At 43.1% G+C, this 23,896-nt stretch overlaps 2 protein-coding genes across 10 annotated transcripts in view; one reads left to right on the top strand and one right to left on the bottom strand.

Annotated features, from left to right (window-relative positions):
* LOC127004602 (uncharacterized) overlaps positions 1-13,901 on the top strand; it is a 58,729-nt gene extending 44,828 nt beyond the window's left edge. For 2 of the 3 annotated variants that reach the window (XM_050872592.1, XM_050872593.1), the window contains exons 4-5: positions 9,576-9,706; positions 9,846-10,867. In XM_050872592.1, coding sequence (XP_050728549.1) covers positions 9,576-9,706; positions 9,846-10,184 — 470 coding nt within the window. In that variant the 3' untranslated portion in view covers positions 10,185-10,867. Of the gene's footprint in view, positions 1-9,575; positions 9,707-9,845; positions 10,868-13,753 lie in introns of those variants that run through there. The other variant, XM_050872594.1, reaches the window with a different exon arrangement.
* The window catches only part of LOC127004601 (longitudinals lacking protein, isoforms A/B/D/L-like), a 56,129-nt gene continuing 44,626 nt past the window's right edge, over positions 12,394-23,896 (bottom strand). Inside the window, exons 5-6 of one of the 7 annotated variants that reach the window (XM_050872585.1) lie at positions 19,376-19,617; positions 17,529-17,658 (exon numbers count right to left, since the gene is read on the bottom strand). In XM_050872585.1, coding sequence (XP_050728542.1) covers positions 19,387-19,617 — 231 coding nt within the window. In that variant the 3' untranslated portion in view covers positions 17,529-17,658; positions 19,376-19,386. Of the gene's footprint in view, positions 14,013-17,229; positions 17,659-19,375; positions 19,618-20,071; positions 20,829-21,740; positions 21,983-22,520; positions 23,790-23,896 lie in introns of those variants that run through there. The other 6 variants (XM_050872574.1, XM_050872570.1, XM_050872573.1 and 3 more) reach the window with 6 other exon arrangements.

Raw genomic sequence — 23,896 nt, 5'->3', positions numbered from 1 at the left:
CGGCCACACACTCTAGCGGACAGGATTTTTTCTCTCTATCCTGTACGTAAGTTAGTTTTCATTTCCCTTCCCTTCGTGTCGCTTTCCCTTCTCCATTCCTCTCCCTATACCAAGTCCACGGTGTTGGTTCCATGCTCGCTCACTCCCTCTAGCGGATAGGGTTTTTTTTTCTCTCTCTCTCCTGTCCGCAAGTTAGTTTTCATTTCCTTTCGTGTCTATTTTCCTTCTCCAGTCCTCTGCTATTACGAAGTCCACAGTGTTGTTCATGTTCGCTCACACCTCTCCGCTAACTGGCTCTTCTCCTCTCCCCTCCAGGCTCAGTTTCCTTCATTGTTCCCTTCCCTTCCGCTCCTCTCCTCCTCCCAGTCTGCCTCAATTTACTTGTTTGTGTCATGATTATCCGTAAGACCACACCTCTCCGTTAACTAGGCTTTCCATTGAACCGACAAACAAACGGGCCTCTCTCTCTCTCTCTCTCTCTCTCTCTCTCTCTCTCTCTCTCTCTCTCTCTCAAACAAGTAACGACACGCCATCCACGTTACCAGTGAGCTTTTTCTTCCTTTTAGTATCCTCACAACAACAACAACAACTACTACTACTACTACTACTGCTACTACTACTACTACTACACCTCCTGCAGTCGTTCTATTCACTCGCAGGAGAAACCAGAGATGAATCTTGCCCTGCGGTACCAATTAGCAGAGGCAACAGAATGGGGTGGTAGTGATACTAGCGGTGAGGGTGGTGGTAGTAGTGGTGGTGGCGGTGGGTGTCAAAAGCACAGCAGCAGCTCACTTGGGAAAGACGCGTGAGTGAGGCAGAGAAAGGAGGGAAGCGTAACAAGGGGAAGTGACGTGAGAAGTGGGATGAGAGAAAGGACTTAATTAATGGAGGGGAAAAGATGAAGGGATAGGATAAAACGTAACAAGGGAAAGTGGGGTGAGAGAAAGGGTGTAAAGGAGAGGAAAGAATGAAGAAATTAAGGGGGAGGATGAATATGAGATAGAGAAGGGCGAAGAGAACTGACGGGAACTACTCGAAGGGCAAGGGAAGGAAAAGGAGGAGGAGGATTGATTGATTGATAGTTTATTGTTGCAAGTAAACAACGAAGGAGAAGGGAGGAGCATGCCATCCCAACCCCCAGGCAGTACATAGTGTGATTATACAACTAAGGATACATGTTGAAGTAGCACCAGGAAACTAAAAAGATACAATGGTAGGGGACAAGGATGAAAGGAATGGAGGAGAGGAGGATAGACAAGAGGCCAACGGGCCAATAGAGTACTTGGTTTCATCTCAAGGAGCGTAAGCAATAGGAGCACTGAAGTCGTCCTCAAACTTTACTTAGCACTAGTTAGACCTCATCTCGATTATGCAGTTCAGTTCTGGTCCCCCTACTATAAAATGGATATCAAGATGTTAGAATCTGTACAGAGGAGGATGACAAAGATGATTCAGGGGGTAAGAAACTTGCCTTATGAAGACAGGCTGAAGCATTTAAATCTACACTCTCTAGAAAGGCGAAGGTTGCGAGGAGACTTGATCGAAGTCTATAAATGGATGAAGGGCTTTAATAAAGGGGATGTCAATAAGATTTTGATAGTAAAAGAGCCAGGTAGGACGCGTGGCAGTGGTTTTAAGTCAGACAAATTCAGATTCAACAAAGACATAGGCAAGAATCGGTTCACTAATAGAGTGGTGGACGAATGGAACAGGCTTGGGAGCCATGTTGTGGGTGCCAATACCATAGATACATTCAAGAAGAGGTTAGATAAAGCCATGGATGGTGAGGTAAGGTGGGGTTGAGTGTACAGGAGCTGCCTTGTATAGGCCAACCGGCCTCTTGTAGACTCCTTACGTTCTTATGTTTTTATATACAGGAGGCGAAGAAGACACAGGAAAGGGAAAGAAACGGAACGGAACGAAAAATATCCTCCCTCGGTAAACAAAAGATGAACTAAACACTGAATACTGAAAAGAATATAAGGAATCAGAAACCGCATAAGAGGAGTTCATTCAGGAGTTCAGGAAGGGGAAAGGAACGAAACGGAACGAAAAACATCCTCCCTCGATAAACAAAATACGAACTAAACATGAATACTGAAAATAATATAAGGAATCAGAAACCGCATAAGAGGAGTTCAACCTAAAGTACAAAAAGTGAAAAAACAGGTCCCACTGAAAACAAGTCACCATAAACAACCTCCCTTAATACAAAAAAGACGAGCTAGACGATAATACAGAAAAGAATAAGGAATTAGAAGCCGCGTAAGAGCACCAGGTATTACAAGCCTTCATAAAGTTCAGTCTAAGGCATATACAACGGGTGCGAAGAGAAGTCGAGGATAAAGAACCCATTTTGTGAGCACGCAAGCTTTTTAGCCACAGAATATATGGGCGAGGAGGCGGTGAACCACGTGATCATAAACCTTTCCAGAGGGTGGCGCGTGAATTTACTACAGCTTAAAAGGTTTCGTTGGAAGGGAAAAACCGCGCGGGAGTGTGCGGGAGAACGGACGCGTATTCCCTATCGTTGTATTGGTATGGGGCGCCCGCTCTTGAACTGGGCAGGTTAGGTTAGGTTAGGTTAGGTTAGGATAGGGTAGGGTAGGGTAGGGTACAGTAGGGTAGGTTAGGTTAGGGTAAGGTAGGGTAGGGTAGGGTAGAGTAGGTTAGGTTAGGTTAGGTAAGGTAAGGTAAGGTAAGTTAAGGTAAGGTTAGGTTAGGTTAGGTTAGGTTAGGGGTAGGGTAGGGTATAGAGTAGGTTAGGTGAGGTAAGGTTAGGTTAGGTTAGTTTAGGGTAGGGTAGAGTAGGGTATGGAGTAGGTTAGGTAAGGTAAGGTATGGTAAAGTAAGGTTAGGTTAGGTTAGGGTAGGGTAGGATAGGATAGGGTAGGGTAGAGTAGGTTAGGTTAGGTTAGGTTAGGTAAGGTAAGGTTAGGTTAAGTTATGGTAGGGTAGGGTTGGGTAGAGTAAGTTAGGTAAGGTAAGGTAAGGTAAAGTAAGGTAAGGTAAGGTTAGGTTAGGTTAGGTTAGGTTAGGGTAGGGTAGAGTAGGTAAGGTAAGGTAAGGTAAGGTAAGGTTAGGTTAGGTCAGGTTAGGCTAGGTAAGGTTAGGTTAGGTCAGGGTAGGGTAAGGTAGAGTAGGTTAGGTTAGGTTAGGTAAGGTAAGGTAGGGTAAGGTAAGGTAAGGTAAGGTAAGGTAAGGTAGGGTAAGGTAAGGTAAGGTAAGGTTAGGTTAGGTTAGGTTAGGTTAGGTTAGGTTAGGTTAGGTTAGGTTAGGGTAGGTTAGGGTAGGGTAGGGTAGGGTAGAGTAGGTTAGGTTAGGTAAGGTAAGGTAAGGTAAGGTAAGGTAAGGTTAGGTTAGGTTAGGTAGGTTAGGTTAGGTTAGGCTAAGTTAGGTTAGGGTAGGGTAGGTTAGGTTAGGTAGGGTAAGATAAGGTAAGGTAAGGTAAGGTAAGGTAAGGTTAAGTTAGGGTAGAGTAGGGTAGGTTAGGTTAGGTAAGGTAAGGTAAGATAAGGCAAGGTAGGGTAAGGTAAGGTAAGGTAAGGTAATGTTAGGTTAGGTTAGGTAAGGTTAGGTTGAAGTCATCTAGGGTAATTTTAAACTCTAATCATAATGAGAGTATCTTCAAGAACCCCCAAGTGTTAGTTTCGAAGCAACAGCCCAGCGCCTTTACCCGGGAACCACATACCCGTAGAGAGATTAGGAATATGCCTCCCAGGATCCATTAGACAGCGCGTCAGACGGTGAGTGAAGAGGAGCAAGTGGGACTGATGACGTAGTGGCCCAGATCCCCGAGCGAGCGTGAGCCGACCCGTTTATCTTATGGATCCTGATGCTGCCAAGGGAGTGATGTGTTGTACGTGGCGGGGCGGTGAGTGAGGGGTCAGGTGATTGGACTGGTATTATTAAACTCTTCGGGTTCTTGTTACGACTACTTTTTAAGGCCAGAGAGGAGCTACGTTGGGTTGTCATGGGTGTTTTCTCCCGTTCATGGCACAGTGGGAGTCTCGTCTCTTTGGTAGTGCTCGTGGGTGGAAGGCAGACGTTGTGTGTGCGTGTTATAGTGATTAATTACCTTCTGAGCCCTAAACCCTCTTTTCTCTCTTCATCCTCCTCTCTTCTGCACGCACATCTTCCATCCATCCACCCACCCACCCTTCTTTTCTCTTCTCATCTCATCTTCTCTTCTCTTCTCTCTCTCTCTCTCTCTCTCTCTCTCTCTCTCTCTCTCTCTCTCTCTCTCTCTCTCTCTCTCTCTCTCTCTCTCTCTCTCTCTCATCAATATCTCAGAGCTACTTAAGGTCAGCCTCCTAGTCACACACACACACACACACACACACACACACACACACACACACACACACTGATTAGGATACATAACGGTAGTATTGATCATGATAACGTAACAAAAAAAGAAACACAAACACAAGAAGAACAACAACAAACAATAAGTGACAGAAGAATCACCAACACCGAATCTATTTCCAACACACACAAAAAAGAATAAAATAAATAAGATAAATAAAATAGTGACCCACCGACTAACTAACCTAAACCACTACAAGAAAAACAGTAAAAAAAAGCATCATTTACCTTTCTCTCGTAATTGGGACAGTGGTTGTGGGCGTACAGGTGAGGGTTAGCGTGGTAGTAGCAGCAGGTGATGACGGCGAGTTGGTGATTACGTAGCACAGGTGGGTGGTGAAGACGCTCCCTCTGGTGGTGAAGGCGGTGGGTGGAGGCTGGAGGGTCAGATTAAGGGCACAGCAAGAGGTGGATTGGAGTCTATCTCGCCCTGCTTACGTAAGGGAGTCTTCATGTGATCCTCAGACTCATTATCCCCTGCTCCCACGCCTCCTCCTCCTCCTTCACCCACATACTTGTCATCATCACCTGTTGGAGCAAGAGATGAAAGACATTAGTGAAAAAAACAAGATATGGGGATGTTTATGAGCGGGAAAAGGCGGTGAAATGGAGCTTTGAGATATATGAAGGTGATATATAAAGATGATACCGACTAGCCTACCGAAAGAAGAGGAACAGCGGAATGAAGGAAGAACGAATACAGACTAGACGCTATGGAACCCTGTGGAGCTATCGAGTATCCATGAGAGGAAAGAGGCGGTGGAATGAAGCTTTAGGACACATGAAGGCGATACATATAGATGATACAGGCTAAAGAAGAGAACCAGTGGAATAAAGGCAAGAATACATGTAACTGAGTATATTGAACTACTGCGTAGGCTGGAGGGACAGGAAAATGGGAAGCATAGAAGGGTAACATACGTGGAAGTGAAGAAGCGAGAGATGATGTATTAGGCTAACAGAGAAAGCATATAGTGAAAACGTGCTAAAGGAAAATCTGTAGAATCGAAGTATTTATAATGTTAGGGACACACGATATAGCTGCGCGTGGCCTCGGTGCTCATCTCCGTATATTTGGGAAGCATAAAGAGAATATATAACAGACAACGTGATCTTTACAAAAATAATAACGGAAAATGCAGCAACAACGATAATGAAAGTGATATATATTGAAAATGTTGCTGAAAAAGGTGAAAATAATGATACGGCAGGAAAAACGTAGTAGGGCAGATTAAAAAAAAATAATAAATAAAAGTGGAGGGAAAACTGGAAGATAAAAATACCTGGAAAATTAAATACAGGTAAAAAGGAGGATTTAGAAAAAAAGAATGGGAAAAAGTGATAATTAAGAGAGAGAGAGAGAGAGAGAGATTGGGGGCAGATTAATCAAATGAAATAAGATTAGAGTAATTAAATGAAAGATTGAATGTGAAGAGACTCTCAACAAGGAATTATTATATTAGAGAGGAAAAAGAAAATCAGATTAATGCTAAATATTTTACAACGCGATACTGGGTCAAGGATGATGATGATGATGATGATAATGATGGTGAGGTAAAAACACGAAAATTAACGATCTAACATAAACAACAACAACAACAACAACAACAACAACAACAACAAAATTCAACTTGCTACTAATGAAAAAAATAATAATTCGTGATAAAATACATTATATAAAACTAAACAAATCGAAACTGAAAATCACAAACAGATCACCACCACAATTACCACCACAACCACCACAATCCTACCACGACCACCGTCATCACAACCACTATCGTAACCACCACTACCACTGCAAACAGACCACTGCCACCACGACAACCACCATCATAACCACTATCATCATCACCATTACCATTACAACCCCACCGCTATCACCACGACCACCACCACTACCAACACCACCACCACCACCATCACCACTACCACCACCACCACCGCCACCGCTCGGCTTCCCGGATCGGTCTCAGTAAAGCCGTCACAAGCGTCGCCCAAACAAAGGCTACATTAATATCACATCAGCGGATCAAACCCTCCGCGTGCTGCCCTAATCCCAGCGTACGAGCGCTCGATTCCACCCGACACAACACGGCCAGTTTATAACGAGCTGGTGCGGCGTCAAAGCGAGGCGAGCACACACACACACACACACACACACACACACACACACACACACACACGTCTTTCTGCTTTTTCTTCTTTTCTTCTTCTTTTCCTTTATCTTTTTTCCCTTCTCCTCCCTTTCCTTCTCCTTCTCCGTCTTCTTCTCCTTCTCCTTCTTCTTCTCCTCCTTTTTCTTCTCCCTCTTCTTCTTCTAATCATTTTCTTCTCCTTCTTCTCCTTCTCCTTCTTCCTCTTATTATTATCATTAACCTATACATATTATTCGTTTAGTCTTTTGAACTAGAACACAAGAAAAAAAATAGTTGAACCAAAGCTTTAGTGATGAGGAAAATACGTAATATATGATCATTAAAGAACCTCTACAATAATAATAATAATAATAATAATAATAATAATAATAATAATAATAATAATAATAATAATAATAATAATAATAATAATAATGGAAGCGTTGCACAAGGAGTAGTCGCCACCAGAGGATGCATATATCACCTTCAACGACAAATGATTCTTTATTTTGATACCTGACTAACTAAAGCGATCGCACCGAGGAGCCATACTTACCTACTTACCTCCCTACCTGCCTACCAACCTACCTGCCTACCTACCTGCCTACCTACCTGCCTACCAACCTACCTGCCTACCCACCTGTCTACCTACCTTCCCCCTGCCCACATGCCTACCTACGTACCTGCCTACCTGCGAGAGTAATTAATTATCGCACGAGCTTTCGGTAAACACCACTCAGGCAAATTAATTAAGTATGCAATTGTCTATCATCGGGTGGGAGAGGGAGGGGGGGAGGAGGGGAAGCAGTTGTCTTTAATTGTATCTTTTGTAAATGTTTTCTTTTTTTTTATTATTGTCGTTGTTTTTTGTATGTATATGTATGAGAGGAGGTTTTCAATCACGGGTACCTGGCTATTATTTTTTTTTTTTTTTACTGCGAGCCATTAACTTTTTTTTAAACGGTTCGTCATTGGGGTTTTTTTATTCTACATATTGCTTTTCATATCCCTGTAGTTGATTCTATGTTCGTTTGTATGTTTGTTTCTCTGCAATAGTCTACTTTATTCTCTCTTTTTTACTCAATTCGTCACTCATGCAAGCTTCTAGATTTAGCAGTTTTACCTCCTCCGCATCTTTTTTCTCCATATTCCGATACATTTACTTTCTATAATACAAACTTGTTAATGATAAATCTGCGTGGGTGTGATTATTTTTCTGCCCAAGTCGATTTACTTTTTTTTTAAACGGTTGTCATGTGGTGTATAAGCCTTTCCAACGGGACTCGCATTGTGTTGTCGTGGAGGATTATATCAGATGTTAGCTATAGCTGTGGTGTTTTACCCGCTAATCCCCCCTTTGTCTATGCTTTCAATGGCCTTGCGCGAACGTAGCCTAGCCTATCCATTGCCGCTTCTTCCATACACCGTAGCCTATAAAAAAAATATATATAACCTCCACTCATGCCTACCCTACACCTATCTACCGTAGCCTAGCCTTTACCCATCCATAGTCTGCACCTATCTACCGTAGCCTAGTCTATACTCATCCTTAGTCTGCAACATCCACCGTAGCCTAACCTATACTCATCCTTAGCTTGCACTCATCCACCGTAGCCTAGCCTAACTCATCGCTAGCCTGTACCCATCTACTGTAGCCTAGCCTATGCTCTGCTGATGTACTAATCTACCGTACCTATTTAGCTGTTGCCCCCATCTACCTATGTATTAAAGGTTGGGGAGGGGAGGATTGAGGTAGGGGAAAGAGGGGGGAAGAAGGGATGGGGGATATGATGCGGGGTAATAGCTGTTGCATCATCTACCTCGCTACACACTCCCTGCAGCTCTCCCAGGGATTGTTTTCTTACTCCCAGCAACACTTTTTCTTCAATAAAATCAATTACTACCTCCGTATTTTATAACATCATTAAAAGTTTCCACGAATCACTCCGTTCCTTTTCTCATTAATTAATTCCCTCGTTTCCTCTGGTGAATGACCGAGTCCACGTTTTATTCTTTTTTTTTATTTTTATCTGAGCTTTACATCAGGCAAAAGGTTTTCTGTAATTATGGCAAAGGGTTTTTTTCTGTAATATTTCATCTAATCATAAATCTCATCTGCACGTGCCTCTCTCTCTCTCTCCCTCCCACTTCTCCCCTTCCCATCCCTTACCCTCTCCCTCCTCCCCTTCCCTCCCTTCTCTATCCTCGTCCCCCTCCCAGCCCGATGTTCGCTATTGAAGGAGTAATTAGCCGACTCAAAGCGCACTTTTATTCAATAGCAAATCCTGTTACTTGAAATTTTATTAGTTTATTGACAACGTATTTGTTCGAGCGGCAGGCTTTGTGATGGAGGCTTAGTAATCATGCAGCAACCAGTATAATACTTCCACGCGAACAACGAGACGAGGGTAAAAATCATGTGGAACCGTATCCTCAGACGCTCTCGGCTCTAACAACGAATATTTCCTAGGGTCACGGAGATAAGATGGGTTCTCATGAGTGTTTTTTCGTAAGGTGCAGATGCCTCGTCAGACTATCACTAGGCTCATAAAACTACTCATGGAAATACCCGGCAACAACAACTACGAAGCCTTATCAAATGTGGATGGCTAATCATAATGTTCCTTTCCTCCCTGAGTGTAAGTTTGCTTCCCATAAACTTATTGATAGTACTATAATAAGAGTTGTGCACCCCCGCCGTCTGTTATTAAGTTATATTTATTTGTAGAGAAGTGCAAGGCGAAACGGTGAGCTTACCAGAACCTTTCCCACCGCCTTCCCAAACTCCACTCCCCTGAACCCTTGCTAGCGTCTTCCTCGCAGCCCTCAGCCCCACCACACCTGGCCAAGCCTCCCATTTCTAATTTACCTCTCGGCCCTTGTCACCCACTTCTATAAACGGACCCTGGCTATTCCTCTCTCTCTCTCTCTCTCTCTCTCTCTCTCTCTCTCTCTCTCTCTCTCAGTAGCTTACTCACTCGGTTTGACGGATGACCAAGTTCGAGACCCTTTCGCGCTCAGCTGAATGGCGAAGCTGACCCTCCTGACGCCCCTCTGTCCCCGCAGCTCTCATCGTACGGCTGCTGACGGGGCGCTTCATCGGGGAATATGACCCGACGCTGGAGGCCGTGTACAGCTACCAGATCCCGCTGCCCGGCCACACCCTCCCTCTGCAGGTCATGGACACCGCAGGACACGTGAGTAGACCGTCGAGGGGCTGTTTCAAGCCATGTAGTTCCCTGGCACACAACTGAGTGTTACTTCTCTTTGTATACGAGACTTCCAACGTAACGCAAAGAGGGTCCCGCGCCCCGCCTCAGGTCTCCCTCGTCGCAGGTGGAAGTTGCCGAGGATGGACGGGAGCGGCAGGTGTCGTGGGGTGAAGGCTTCATGCTGGTGTTCTCCCTCACCTCCCACGCCTCCTTCACCGCCCTCAACCACCTGCGGCGTGTCATCCTGGAGCTGACGCCCGGCTCTCCGCGGCCCATGGTGCTCGTGGGCAACAAGGCTGACCTGGCCCACGCCCGCGAGGTAACCGACCACGAGATACGTGACATGGCCAGCAAATGGGACTGCGACTACTTCGAGGTGGCGGCCCCCGAGCCTTGGGAGGTCGTGGTGCGTCCTTTCGCCGCCATCTACCAGGCTGTCCTCAACACCCGCGAAACGCACTGACGCCAGGTACTTACTATTGAAGGGGAAGTCTGTCTACCCACGCAGGCGGTAAAGGATAGACAGAGCCTGTGTGACACCCGGTTCGGTCGAGGCGTCTTTAAGAGACCTTGCACTGATTTCTGAGGCCACAGAAACCTCAGGGGAATCCAATATCCTCTTCCCTTGTGGAGTACCAGCCATTCAGAGAGGCAAATGAGGATGAGGAATTGAGGCTGACTTTGTAGGGACTACCAATACGCTCCCTCCAAGCTCACTATTGTAAGGGATGACTATCTAACCCATTGCCATTAGTCTAATTAATCAGCCTCCTTCCTTCCCTCCCTCCCTTCCTTCCTCCCACCCTCGCTTTCCAGCAGCCGAACTACATCAATTAATCATACTCCTGTCCCCGTCACTCAGACAAGTTATAATTCGATCTATTACGGTATAGTTTGTGTCCACGATTATGTTCACTACATGACTGCTCTGGTAATCCTGTGAACTATCTTGTGGCACTGACTTGTAATTCAATCTTATATAAATAAAAAAATCAATGGCAAGCTTTAAGCTTTCTTTAATATAGAGGCTAAGCTTTCACTATTGTTTGGGCAGAACGTTAATGTTTTACAATACAAGTATAAATTAATTAATGGTTGGGTAATATGTGTGACATCAAACGACTGTAATAAAACATATCAATTGTTTGACATGTATTACTTGCACAGTGTCCTTCCATCCCGCTCTGAGCTGGTCTGGACACCGAGGAAATGATTACCACAGTGCGTGGCAAAAGTAAAGTTAGGGGCATACACCATAGCAGCGCGTAGCCTCGGAGCTCATCTCCGTCGCATTGGCTGACTCTGAGGTGGATAAGAACCTGTTACCCCGGGACTCAGGGACAATGTAACATCCGGGTTTCCACAGTTTACCATCCCCAGGATAAGCTAGGTACGTATTTAGTGAACAGCCCGAAAGGGGAGATGAATCCGTGGGTGAGCTGCACGCCGACTGCCCGGGCCGTGATTCGAACCCAGGCACGCGGATTCGCAGCTAACTACTGCCCCACGGAGGCGAGAAAGTACATACATGCACGAGTCATAATTACTGACATGAGAATACGGGGAATCTATCCTTATTCAGTTCTAACTGCGTCCACATCCACCTCCATACACGAATATACATTAGCTTTCCTCCCCTGATCCCTCACCCCTCCCGTTCCATCCCACCTGTGCTGTTAAGCCAATAACCATAGCCGAGGAGACAGACAAACAACACAAAAAAAGTACAGAGATGCATAGTGGCGCACAGGACAAAGATATTCTAAAAGGTAAAGGTAAGATATCCTAACACACAGAGAAATGGTTAAATGGCCAGTTTATGCTTATATATCCACAGTTACTCACTTGTCGATGCCCCAGCTGCCATTTGTTGCCTAGTCGAGGGTAGAGATGTCATTTGGCCTGGTAAAAACTGTAATAAACACTGGTACAGAACAAACACTCTGCTGGGCTATGCAGCGTCACGTGGTGCTGTTGTGTTGATGTTTGAGCGGTTCGAAGCAGGATGAGGTATTGAAGTTTGCCTTTCCAACGGCACTCTTATATTTATTTATTTTTATTTTATTTATTTTTATTGTTTTCGTTTCTTTATTCATTTTATTTTATTTTGCTCTTTATTATTTTCGGGCTGGGTCCAAGAGGTATTACAGTCATTATCATTGCTACTTCAAGAGAAAAAAAAATTATAGCTAAGGAAACAGCTGTAAAAAAAAAAAAAAAGCCCGCTAATCGCTGTTCCCACAAAGACAAAAGTAATAAGTGGCCAAAAGAGAGGTCAATTTTGTTAGGAGAGGTGTCTTGAGGTCATGAGGACATATAAATTAAGTCTACCTTACAATACAAAATTTAATGTAAGGTCAAACAATACTTACCTACTTTAAATAATAAGCTAATGAAAGTCACATGGAAATCACTTTAACACCTCAGACTTACGGTGAATAAGACATCATCATCATCATCATCGTTTAACGTCCATTTATTCCCTATGGTGGGGTTGGACGAGATATGAGCCTCCTCCACTGTGCCGGTCCTTAGCCATTTCTTCCGTGATGTTCAGCCTCCTCATATCTCCCTCCACCACCTTTCTCCACGTCTTCCTTGTCCTTCTTGGTGGTCTTCTGCCCTCTACCTCAAAGTTCAGTGTTCGGTGCTCGGTGAAAAAGACACAAACCTTAACTTGAAAATTTAATAACTTAGGTATAAAACTACATGAAATCAGGCATGCTGCTCAGGAAACGTTGCATCTTTACATGTATGTTTCTCTCTATCTAGGTACTTTTATTGACACAAAATAATAGTTTTCTTTCTACAGGTGAATGAAAACATAATGAATAGTGAATGTTGTGTTCAGGAAAATACCCACCGTTACCAGATTATCGCACACATAACATTGTATTTTCCGGTTTCTGGCCCATAAATATTCCAGAAAAGAGCATCAATAATTACCGATTTTAACAATGATCATAAATGCATACCGTTATCTTTGTGGGTTCGATAGTTTTTGGTCAGAAATCAGCAAAAACAATACGCCAAGTACGACAAACTGGTAACGTTGAAAATACCTAAGACACACACACACACACACACACACACACGCTGAAATCCTATATCACCATCCTCATCGCCATTGTGACCATTATCAATCACCCAACAGTAACAGATCACATGAATCAAATGAAATGGAGTACTCAAAGCTTTGTGTTCATATGAGAGGAGCTGCTACGTACAATCACACATGGATGAAGATATATCAGTTAATCAGTCAGCCAGATCATGCACTGGAAGGGGGAGGGGGGGGGGGGGTCACCTTCCTTTCCCCAGACTAAATCATCACTCCAGGGATCCCTCAGTCTCCATGTAGTCCACTTTCCCATTCCAAGTAACTCGATTTACGCGAGTTTGGTTTACGCGTTTTTAAAATAATGCGGGGTCCAAAATCCAAATGAATCTCTCTCTCTCTCTCTCTCTCTCTCTCTCTCTCTCTCTCTCTCTCTCTCTCCACTGAATGAAGTGAATATTTATTCTTCGATAGAAACCTACCTCTTGTTTGATTTACATTGCTTTTGATTTACGAGACCTCTTCAAGGACACAATACTCGCGTAAATCGAGAGTTACCTATATGTGTAACGCCAGATTTTTGTGGTGTGTATCGGAGTCCAAAAGTTTGTGTAAGTAAGTGTAAAGTGAGAGGCCCGCAGTAGCTGTTACCTTTCCCATGGTGAGGAAGTTAACGGCTAATGCAAGCCTCTCACTTAACACTGAATTACAACCACTTTTAGACTCCGATACATTTTTCTTCACTACAAAAATCTGGCATAACATATGTACCTCACAATGGGATGCATTGACTTGCTAGAGCCATGAGCTTTGTGGGCACCCCCTTGGCCTCCTTTACACATTCATTCACCTTTATTGTGCATTTACTTCCTTGTTCACTGATTCACATTCACACATTTTTATCTTCATTCTGCTGCCCCAAGGAAAGACTAAAGTTCAACCCCTTCAAAGCCCTACTTATCCTGTGTGTCCAGCTGGTCCTCGCACCACGGGAACACTGTCATTCAGCTCTGCTCCTCTCGGCTGACCCTCGATGGCTGCGGCGGCTACTCCCTCATCGATCTCGCTGTGGTGTGCACGGATGTGGTTCTTGAGGTGTCCCTTCTGCACAAATCGCTGGTGGCAGTAGGGGCATCCATAGGGCCGCTCCCCCGTGTGTATCCTGGTGTGCCGGGCTAGGTGTGACGGGTACAGGAAGGCCTTGCCGCAAGTCTGGCAAGCATATGTTGGCTCCTGTAAAGATGAGGAGAGAATGTTAGCTCTGTGACTGATAAAATGTTGGCTTTGTTAGCAGCATATTTAGTTATCCTTGTAACACCTTTTCAGCATCACATACTATGATGCTTGTATAATGGCCAACACCATTAGGTTTGGTAACAGACATTGCTTGTCACCCCTTCCATGCAAGTCCTGCTAAAATTATTCTACAAATAGTTTATTATACTAACTATTCACATATAGATACAGATATCAACCACGCATTTAATGACACTATACTGTACGAATTTCTGGCCAAGTGTGACTCCTGTACCCTACCTCAAGCCTTTCTTCTTCATTTTCCACTTGGGTAATGCCCACAGGTGAAGGCAGTGTCCCTCCCATTACTGTGGTTATTGCTTGCCGAGCTCCAAGCCTATTCAGACTGCACACACTACATATGTTGTCACTATTGCATGGACTCCAAACTAAACTTTTTATGCCTTAATAAGGCTGAGAGGTGAAAATATAGATAAATTAATAATGAATAAAGAATAACTAATTATTTAACCCTGCTGTACTTATTTCCATTAAAATACAGAAACTATCAGACAAAAGATCCTCAACATTCAGTATTTTATTTATTTCTCTAAAATTATCAGCTGAGTTGACTCCAGACTTGTTACTGGTTGCTTCATGTCTAAGGCTCAGCAAACAAATGGAATAACAACACCAGCAGCAGCAGCAGCAGCACTACAGATACAAGACACGGGGCAGGGTAAGAGTCTCACCCCTATCCCCTTAACCTGGCGCTGGGCATTCCAAGATACCCTGGAGGTTAAGATCATGTGTTATAATAAGATGATGCCTTGAGTTCAGTAGGATGAGGACATCTTACCAGCCAAGAATTAAAAAAATGGAAATAATAACTGCACTTTGCCTGATACTGTAAAACTTTCTATCAGCAACTGGATCTGCAACAATATAAGTATGTGCAGTATATTCACTATGAGGACAACTTTCCATTTCTATATCCATACATTAACCCGGTAGCAGCGGGGATCATGTTTCTTAATGGTCCCTCTAAGCGAGAAAAATGAGTAAAAATAATCACTCACACAAACCATTTCATAACACATATCAAAGCATTTGTGATCAGTTTATGCATCATCTATTTTGGGGGGTTTATATCATGGCACAAATTTGGCCTGTCACTGCTACACGGTGAAGCCACAAATTTGGCCCGTCACTGCTACACGGTGAAGCTACAAATTTGGCCCGTCACTGCTACACGGTGAAGCTACAAATTTGGCCCGTCGCTGCTACCGGGTTAATATATATTGCCCTCAGACCCATCAGTTTTTGCCCACCATTTGCACCCAAGCAACAGAGCATGAACCACTTATCAAGCTGATCAATCCTGTGAACTAGAAAAAAGTTTAATCTATAATCCCAGTCCAGTGATTTTGCTTAACTAACTGTTGTCTTCACAGATTTTCCCATTTTACGGTTTCTCAAAAGTTCCCCTTCACCCTCTTTGTCCTCATGATTCAAGTCCTCCCTATTTATCATTATTCAACACCATTAGGCCTTCCTCAGTTTATTTGTTATCACCATTTCATTTCATCACAAGCACCCTTCTATAGTTCTCCCTCACCCTTCTTCTGTGTCAACTTAAAACATCAGTCCCCTTCCTCAAGTGTTTCTCATCCTCCCTTTTCACAAGCACCCTCCTACAGTTCTTCCTTAGCCTTCTTCTGTGTCAACTTAAAATGTCAGTCCCTTTCTTCAGGTATTTCTTATCCTCCCTTTTCACAAACACCCTCCTACAGTTATACCTCAGCCTTCTTCTTTGTTTAAACACATTTGTCCTCTGCCTCAGGGACTTGTCCCTTTCACCCAATATGCTCATCTTCCCCTCATTACCTATCTTCAGAATCCCCTACACCTTTCCTCAAAGCTCTCTCAGCCTTTATTTCCACCCTCGACGCCATAGTGGGAACCCATGTGGATCTTGAGGTGGACTTTCTGAGTGAAGCGCTGAGGGCAAGCAGGGCAAGCATAGGGCCTCTCCCCGGTGTGGATGCGGATGTGTCGCTTGAGGTGAGAGGGAAAGGAAAATTTTTTGCAACACACGTGACAGGTGTACGGCGGTTCCTTCCCCTGAGGAACAGGAACAGGGCCCTGGCACACCTGAAGGAGACAAGTAGGAGCTGTTAGAATAGGTTCCCTGTGTTTTCTGTTCTTATAGTAACTTCTTGTTTATGTATATATAGTCACCCACAAACTGATGATTCTTTCCATTTGTCCACCAAGGTATGGGATCAAAAGTCAAAAACTGCCCAAGTCATCATTATCATCATATTCATTACTGTCATTATTATTATCAATTCCCAAGTTTGCAGTCTAAGGAACAGTTAAGAATTCAAAAGCCTGAAGTTGCCCAGTTTCTTATTCAGCCATTTGTTGATGATGGGCTTCCACAGTGCTGGGCATGGATGGCGTGTGTAGTAGTGTTTGTACAATGTTTCCTGATGCAAGTCTCAGTAACATTTAAAATAATCACAAAATAACATTCTAGCAACATGTAAACAAACGAGAGAAAACAAAATATGAATGATAATATTTACTGAAGTTCATACAAGAGGGAGAGAGCTGTTGTCTTGAATAAAATATATAATCAGATGTATATTCATTAAAAGTTGGAATGAAAAAAGAAATGAAAATAACAAAGTTAGGCATACTCCGCTTCACAGATTTTGCTCAAGCTTTTCCAAAGTAATTGTCATTATGAGCAGCAAACATTCCCAAATAACTTTTCATGCCGCCACATCCCTCGTGAAAGCCACACATAGAGTTTTATCAACATTAAGGGTGAAAAACTATGCAGTGTAGTTCTGTCATTTTACTCTTACAAAACCATAAATGTTGTACACTGATGGAATGTTGATGTTCTTGTGAAGATGATTATTTCATATAATAGTTGTATGAATATGATTAACTCAAACCACTTGTTTGTAAAACGAAAACATTCATTTTCTGAAACTATTTACCAACTGACACAAAATTCAATCCATGAATGTATCCACAAAAAAGAAATTTAACAAACTCTTCAGAATTTCAATGTAAATAGAAATATCAATGGACTTTTCATCACAAAAATAATGATAATCAAAAATATTTATAAAATTCATTTTAAACATTACATAAAACTTGCAATAATAAACATATAAACTAAAGAATTATGAAAAGTAAAACATGCAACTGCAGCTTTAAGAAAATATAAATTACCTAACAAGTGACTTGAAACTCAGTGAATAAGGCTCCTCCACATTCATATTAGCATCAACAAAAAATATTGAGTTGCTTTTGTTCAGACAATCAGGGCTGTCAGGGCTTCAGACCAGCGGTGGACTGGCAGTCTTCATGGCGGCGGGGGTCCTGGGTTGGCCACAAAGCCGTGGTTTGTCCTGATGTGCATCTGTAGGTTGGACTTTTGGTTGGCACGGTGGCTGCAGTAAGGGCACGGGAAGGGCCTTTCTCCAGTGTGAATCCTCATGTGCCGTGCAAGGAGGGAAGGGAAGTTGAACCTCTTCCCGCAGACAGGGCACTGGTGGCTGCCGCTGTTGGGGGAGAGCTGACCCGGGGCAGGAGCTGATGGGGAGGCCAGGTGGAGCGGTGCCTGTGGGAAGCAACACCAGGTGAGGGGAGGAAGTGTGCTGCTTCTTGGCTACAAATGACAACACACAGGCCCTGCCTCCCTCTTGGACATTATGTGTCCAGTCGTCCCTTCCTTGTGAAATATTAATTCTTGGCAAGATGAAAGACACATGAGCAGAACCCTTTTGGTGCATGTTGCAAGTGATTATAAAATTCTGTGTAGCTTCCAAGACAAGTATCACATGAGGCTGTAATGAATACTCGACCCTACTTTACATGTTAGGTCAGGTGATCCATAAAACATCAGCGGCCCCAGTTTATCCCATCAGCATCAAAACTACTGGATGACTCTTACAGTTCAACATTTAGAGTAAATTATTGATCCATTGGTCATCACTTTATTTTGAAAAAAAAAAACATTTCCCAAACAACAAACTCCCCATCAGTGGCCCACAGCTTTCTGACTGTTAAGTATGTGAGAATTCAGTTTTTAATTTGAAATATGGGTGATACAAGAAGTTCATTTCATTGTGACAGCCTTTCATAATGACACGATAGAAAATATGTTGACATTAATGTAGCTTGGTTACATAGTCAGCTAACACACTAACACTCATCACCATCATCATCATCATCATCTTCTTGAGCCACTACTAGTCAACTGCAGGACAGAGGACTTTCTCATTGTCTTCCACCTCTCTGACTGGTGTTTGTGTACTCCTTCCTGTCCAGCAAATTATCTAATTTTACCTCACCACTTGAATTTGTTTGTTCTGACTTCTCCAACTTGGCGTTGTCACTGTTACTCTAGCTGTCCATCAGTTATCTTTTTACATGATATGGCCTTACAAAGTCCATTTCTCATTCTTAAAAATCACTGAATTTTCTTTTGACTTTCAAGTTTTCTCAAATCCATACCACTTGTTTCTCGTCACTCCATGTAGTACCCAGCATCATTCTCTCCATTCCACTTTATATGCTTGTAGGCTATCTCTCTAAATATTTTGTGAGACAACAAGTTTCTGAACAGTATGTTTGAACTGGCAAGATACACGGATTGTACACTTTTCCCTTCATAGAGTGGCAGGCTGCTATTCATGACATTACTATGTTTATGATTCCTGTTCTCTTTCAAAAGTTTTGTTCTAATCATTATTTGTTAGCCTGCCAACTGATTATTTAACATTACCTTTGTACCTTTGTGACAATGAAATAAGCAAGCAGAACATAAATTATGCAAAACTCTAATCTTGACAAAAGGGGACTGACAGGCAAAACCAAAATCCGATGAAATGTGTGTAATTTTGTTTACCGATCAAATTTGTTATAACTTCTTACAAATCTGATTCTGTATGTGGGAATTCGCCCCCTCTATACACTCCCTTTTCCAATAAGCAACATTACCACCCCACTTCTCTCTCTGATGCTTTTCTCAGCCCTGGCAATCTCTCTAACCACCCCACAACATTTTAACCCTCTCCTGCATCCACTCCTCCCAGCATACCTCTTTACAGTGTGTGTGTGTGTGTGTGTGTGTGTGTGTGTGTGTGTGTGTGTGTGTGTGTTTACCTAGATGTGTGAGTATGTATGCATGAGTGATTATGATGTAAGACAGTGTGAACATGTGCTCCCATCAAATGTGTTTCTCTATGCAAAAAAGATTGAAATAAACAAGACATGAACTGTAATCATGTCACATCCATTCCCGTGAAATCCCTCTGACCCTGAAGGACACTAACCTCACACAACCTTAATTATTCTCTGGACAAGACAAGGCTGGATGGTAGGAGAGCATGTGTCGGATGAGGTACTCCTTGCGGGTAAAGCGGGAGGTGCAGTGCGAGCAAGGGAAAGGCCGCTCCCCAGTGTGGGTGCGGTAGTGTCGGGCCAGAAGGTACGGCCACTTAAAGACATGACCGCACACCTCACACGGGTACAGTTTGCTACCACTGCTGTTTGGTGAGTCGCCCGCTGCACTCATCTGCCAAAAGGATCCCAAGTTACCCACAAGTACAGGTCCTCCATCATTTTGCACTCTCTCTCTCTCTCTCTTTCTCTCACACACACACACACACATATTGCTTGTTCCATTAGATATTTTAGTAATTTGTCAGTTCTTCTCCTTCATTTTTACAATATACAACAGAGGATTTATTACACTTACCCAATGCCAGTGACAAAGCTTATATCTCTCTGTGATTGTGATTGTTGCTTCATTTCATTACAGAATCTCCTCCTACTCCTCCTCCTCCTCCTCCGCCTTCTTCTTCTCCTCCTCCTCCTCCTCCTCCTCCCATTCATAATCAGTAGCCATATTCACCAAAAGGCATGACAATGATTACAGAAAAAAAAACTCAGCTGAATAACTCCACTGACAGAGCAATTCATGGATGGCCACCTCGGCAAAGAACTGATGTGTGAAAATGAAAAAGAAGTCTTACTCCAAACACTTTAATGAAAACACACCTTGATCAGAAAAGAACAAATATAAAAACTTTTTCTTACTTATTCATGCCAAAACTATACAGTGAATGAAGGAAGCTACATACAGCAAGGACCCTTTTGTCTCCAGTAGCAATGCATTTTTAATACCTCTTGACTCATGATAATTTGTGCTATCCTAAGTGTACCCAATACTTATCCCAGTAAAACATTTTGAAAACAAGACAAAACTTTGAGAATCTTCACAACTCCTCATTCCCTCCATCTCTCCTTTCCCTCCAACTCTCCAAAGAGAACAGAATGACTCTGAGCCTCCAGTCTCTACGACAATAAGAAAGTGATATTTTTTTCAAGGTTCCTTATTCAAGTCAAATTCTAAATCCATACAACATCCTAAGAGTAATTTACTGGGCCTGCAGCCTCTGCCACATCAAGCCCTGTGATGGGCTACACAAAGTGCAGGTGTTGGAGGCTGAGTGATCAATGCAGCTGCCCTCGTGCTGCTGCCACTCAACTGTGGTGGCGGTGCAGAATGTGACTGCGGATCATCTCCTTGCGGTTGGCACGGTAGGGGCAATAAGGGCAAGAGAAGGGTTTTTCACCAGTATGAGTTCGCATGTGGCGCTTCAGCAGCCACTCCCAGCGGAACTTGTGGCCACAAATAAAACACTGGGCCTCCTTGGACTGTTTCTGGTGGCCTGCCTGAGGGTGTGGTGGCCCCCCAGCCAACAGCAAGTCATTCAGTGCGATCTGTGAGAGGAGAGATCACTATCAGTAACCCAACATTCAAACAGCAGCACAGTGCTGCCAATGCAATGCCAGCAGTGAAAAGCACTGCCAAATCCAGCTGACTATGCCACATTAGGCATTCTATTGTTTTCACAGAAAATGAATGAGGAAAATGAATGGCAGGCTTTTGAAAGGACAAGCATCATTATACACACTAACAATGGACAAAAGTTAATAATTGTTTGAGTAGTTCACAATAACTAATGTTAGGGCACAGGCCATGATTAGCACAGCAGTCATTAAAGAGCACGAGACATTCTAGAAAAGAAACAAAATCTGAGCATTTCATTGTGGTGAGAAAACACCTTACACTTAACTGTGTAAACTTCCCAGGAAAAGTTCTCAACACACTCCTTTGTGAGTTTCATATCTGTGTATTACTTCAAAATATATACTTGTATGTACATATTGTTTTGAATATTCCCCATTTATAGGATCAATGACATAGGTTTATGCCTACCACCACTACCACCACCACCACCCCTTGCTGCTGTTGCCACCACTAAAACCTCAATCCCCACCTCCTCTGCCACTGCCAACACCACAACTACTACTGCCATCACAACCATCACCTGTACTGCCACCTGTAAATAGAAGCTGTCTAGTCTAGATGTAGAAAATGTCCCACCAGAAAATTGCAGCAGTGCCAAGGAGTGAGAAAAATCTCACCAGAGTGCAATGTTGTCAATAACTGACATGTTTATTTTTGCACCAGGGTATGGTGACATAAAAGTTAGTAATCTTTTTAGAGTGAACTAGTGCCATGCTTTTCTACTGTCAATAATTAATAGAGAAGTCATATGAAAGAGGTCAGGGCCAGAGAGGAACACAGGACCGTACAATGCCCCAGATCCAGAGGGGGTGACAACCTACGAGGGAGGCTGGCGAATCTGGTCCAGGTGGATGGCAAGAATGTGCTTCGTTACATCAAACTTTTGAGCTGCGGCATATGGGCAATGGGGGCAACAGTAGGGCCGCTCTCCCGTGTGTATCCGAATGTGGCGCAGCAGAAGGCAAGGCCATCGGAAGACCTTTCCACAGAAGTCGCAGCGAGCGCCACCACCACCACCACTTCCACCACCACCACCACCACTGCTGGCCTCGCTGACACTGGCCTGTGGGGAACAGTGGTGTCAGTCATGGGGAGACAGTAACCAGGATTCACTGCCACTCTCCATTCCTGAGAAACTATACTGACCAGTAAAATAACCCTTTACAATTTGAGAAGGAAAAAAATTGATGACTCCATGAGTGAGTTTACTGAGAAAATTCCACATTTCCTTTTTATATTTCTTTCAGAATAATAAGTTGTAAAAAGACGTGGTAAATAGTGCTGATTAGAAGGGAGAGGAGTCGCATGGGCTGCAGCTGAAGAAGAGGCAAGGCAATGACAGGCCAAGCACAGCCCCTCAAGACCAGTCACACACACACAGCCCGTGAAGGAAGACCTACACCACATCTGTCTCTTCATGAAAGAAATAACTCACTGCCTGAAACTTGCAAATGCATTACTTACCATTGCTTTGTATAGACAGTTATTTCCATACATTCTTCCATCTCAAAGTTTGGTAAATATATTTTCCTAAAGAAACAAAAAGTCATGTTGCTAGAGTGTAAAATTATTGGTCCAAATTAGGGTTGAGAACAAACATCTTAACCAACGACCTTTTATGTGGTATTAACACAGCACACAAAAATATATGCAAATTCAAGCTTTTTTGTCAACACTACAAAATACATTTGCATTGCACTTCAGTCATGTCAACATTTTGTAACTTGTGAACAAATCATGCAATCAAAACTATTCTGAGTATGGCTCTTGTTAAGTGATAAAACCTCTATGATACTGAAATTAATTCAAATGCCTCCGAGTTCTTGAACTGAAGAAAATTAATACAACAGTCATGCCTCTGCCCTCTACCTCATTCTGGTGAGGCACGAGGACTCGCTGGCTTGACTTCCCTGAGTACTGATCACCATATGTCTCTGTCACAGAAATGTTCAAGCATAACCACACAAGTTTTGCTTCATCAAAATGTAGAAAGGTAGCAATAGCTTTCATCACAAGAGATAACCGATGCACTATTCCATAAATGATTCACGAATAGCAGGGAAATAATAAAGAAATCCGTAAAATCAATCAAAATTTGTAATATAAGTATAACAAACAGCCTTAGAGAAGAGCAACACACCTTGGTAATGACTGCAGTAACTAAGGCAATGCATGTATGCTTCTTCGCACCATTACTATTCCTACTTTTAATTTTCTTCTTGCTTATATCTGTCACACTAATCTAGAGGAGCACTATGTCTAATACCTGCATCTCCACATGTTGAGCCTCTCATCGCTGCCTTCCTGAGATAGAGCATTTTGACAAGAACTTGAAAAAGCTTAAGTTCAGTATAAGTATGCACTCTTGCCTGGGAACTTCAGTCCGTTGCTGTCAGTGGTAATGCAGCAGTAATGTTAAGTGGCACTTACATTACCACAACCCCACAGGTACACAACATTCAGAGGTTTGTTTAAGGGTAATCTTACATCAATACAATAATATATCACCATGAGGTAGGAATCTTGTGTATACATCTGAGGTGCCGCTTTAATATTTCTCGCTGATTAAAGGAGAGTGGGCAATGAGGACACTTGTATGGCCTTTCGCCGGTGTGAGTTCTTTCATGACGAACAACTTTTGAGGGTGTGGTAAACCATTTACCACAAAAATGGCATGAATACTGTTTTCTGCCATCGATAAACTGCTGATAGTCAGCAAGCTCTACTTGCTGCTGATCCTGAGGTTGCTGCTGCTGCTGCTGCTGCTGTTCTTGCTGGTGTTGCTGTTGCAGTTGCTGCTGGGGATGGCATGGGAGCAAGGCAGCCTTACTCCCTCCCTCATCATCATTACCACCACTCCCTGGGTTTACCTACAACAGAGAGAAACCAACATAATCAGCAATTTAAGCTGCCATTTGAATCTGTTTCCAGACACTAAACTTCAGTGACATTCCACCTAATGTATTTATTTTAGTGT

This window comes from Eriocheir sinensis, chromosome 28 (genome assembly GCF_024679095.1).
Source record: "Eriocheir sinensis breed Jianghai 21 chromosome 28, ASM2467909v1, whole genome shotgun sequence".
NCBI lineage: Eukaryota > Metazoa > Arthropoda > Malacostraca > Decapoda > Varunidae > Eriocheir > Eriocheir sinensis.
Note: the sequence above shows the minus strand (reverse complement) of the source record. Positions and strands in the feature narration are given on the sequence as shown.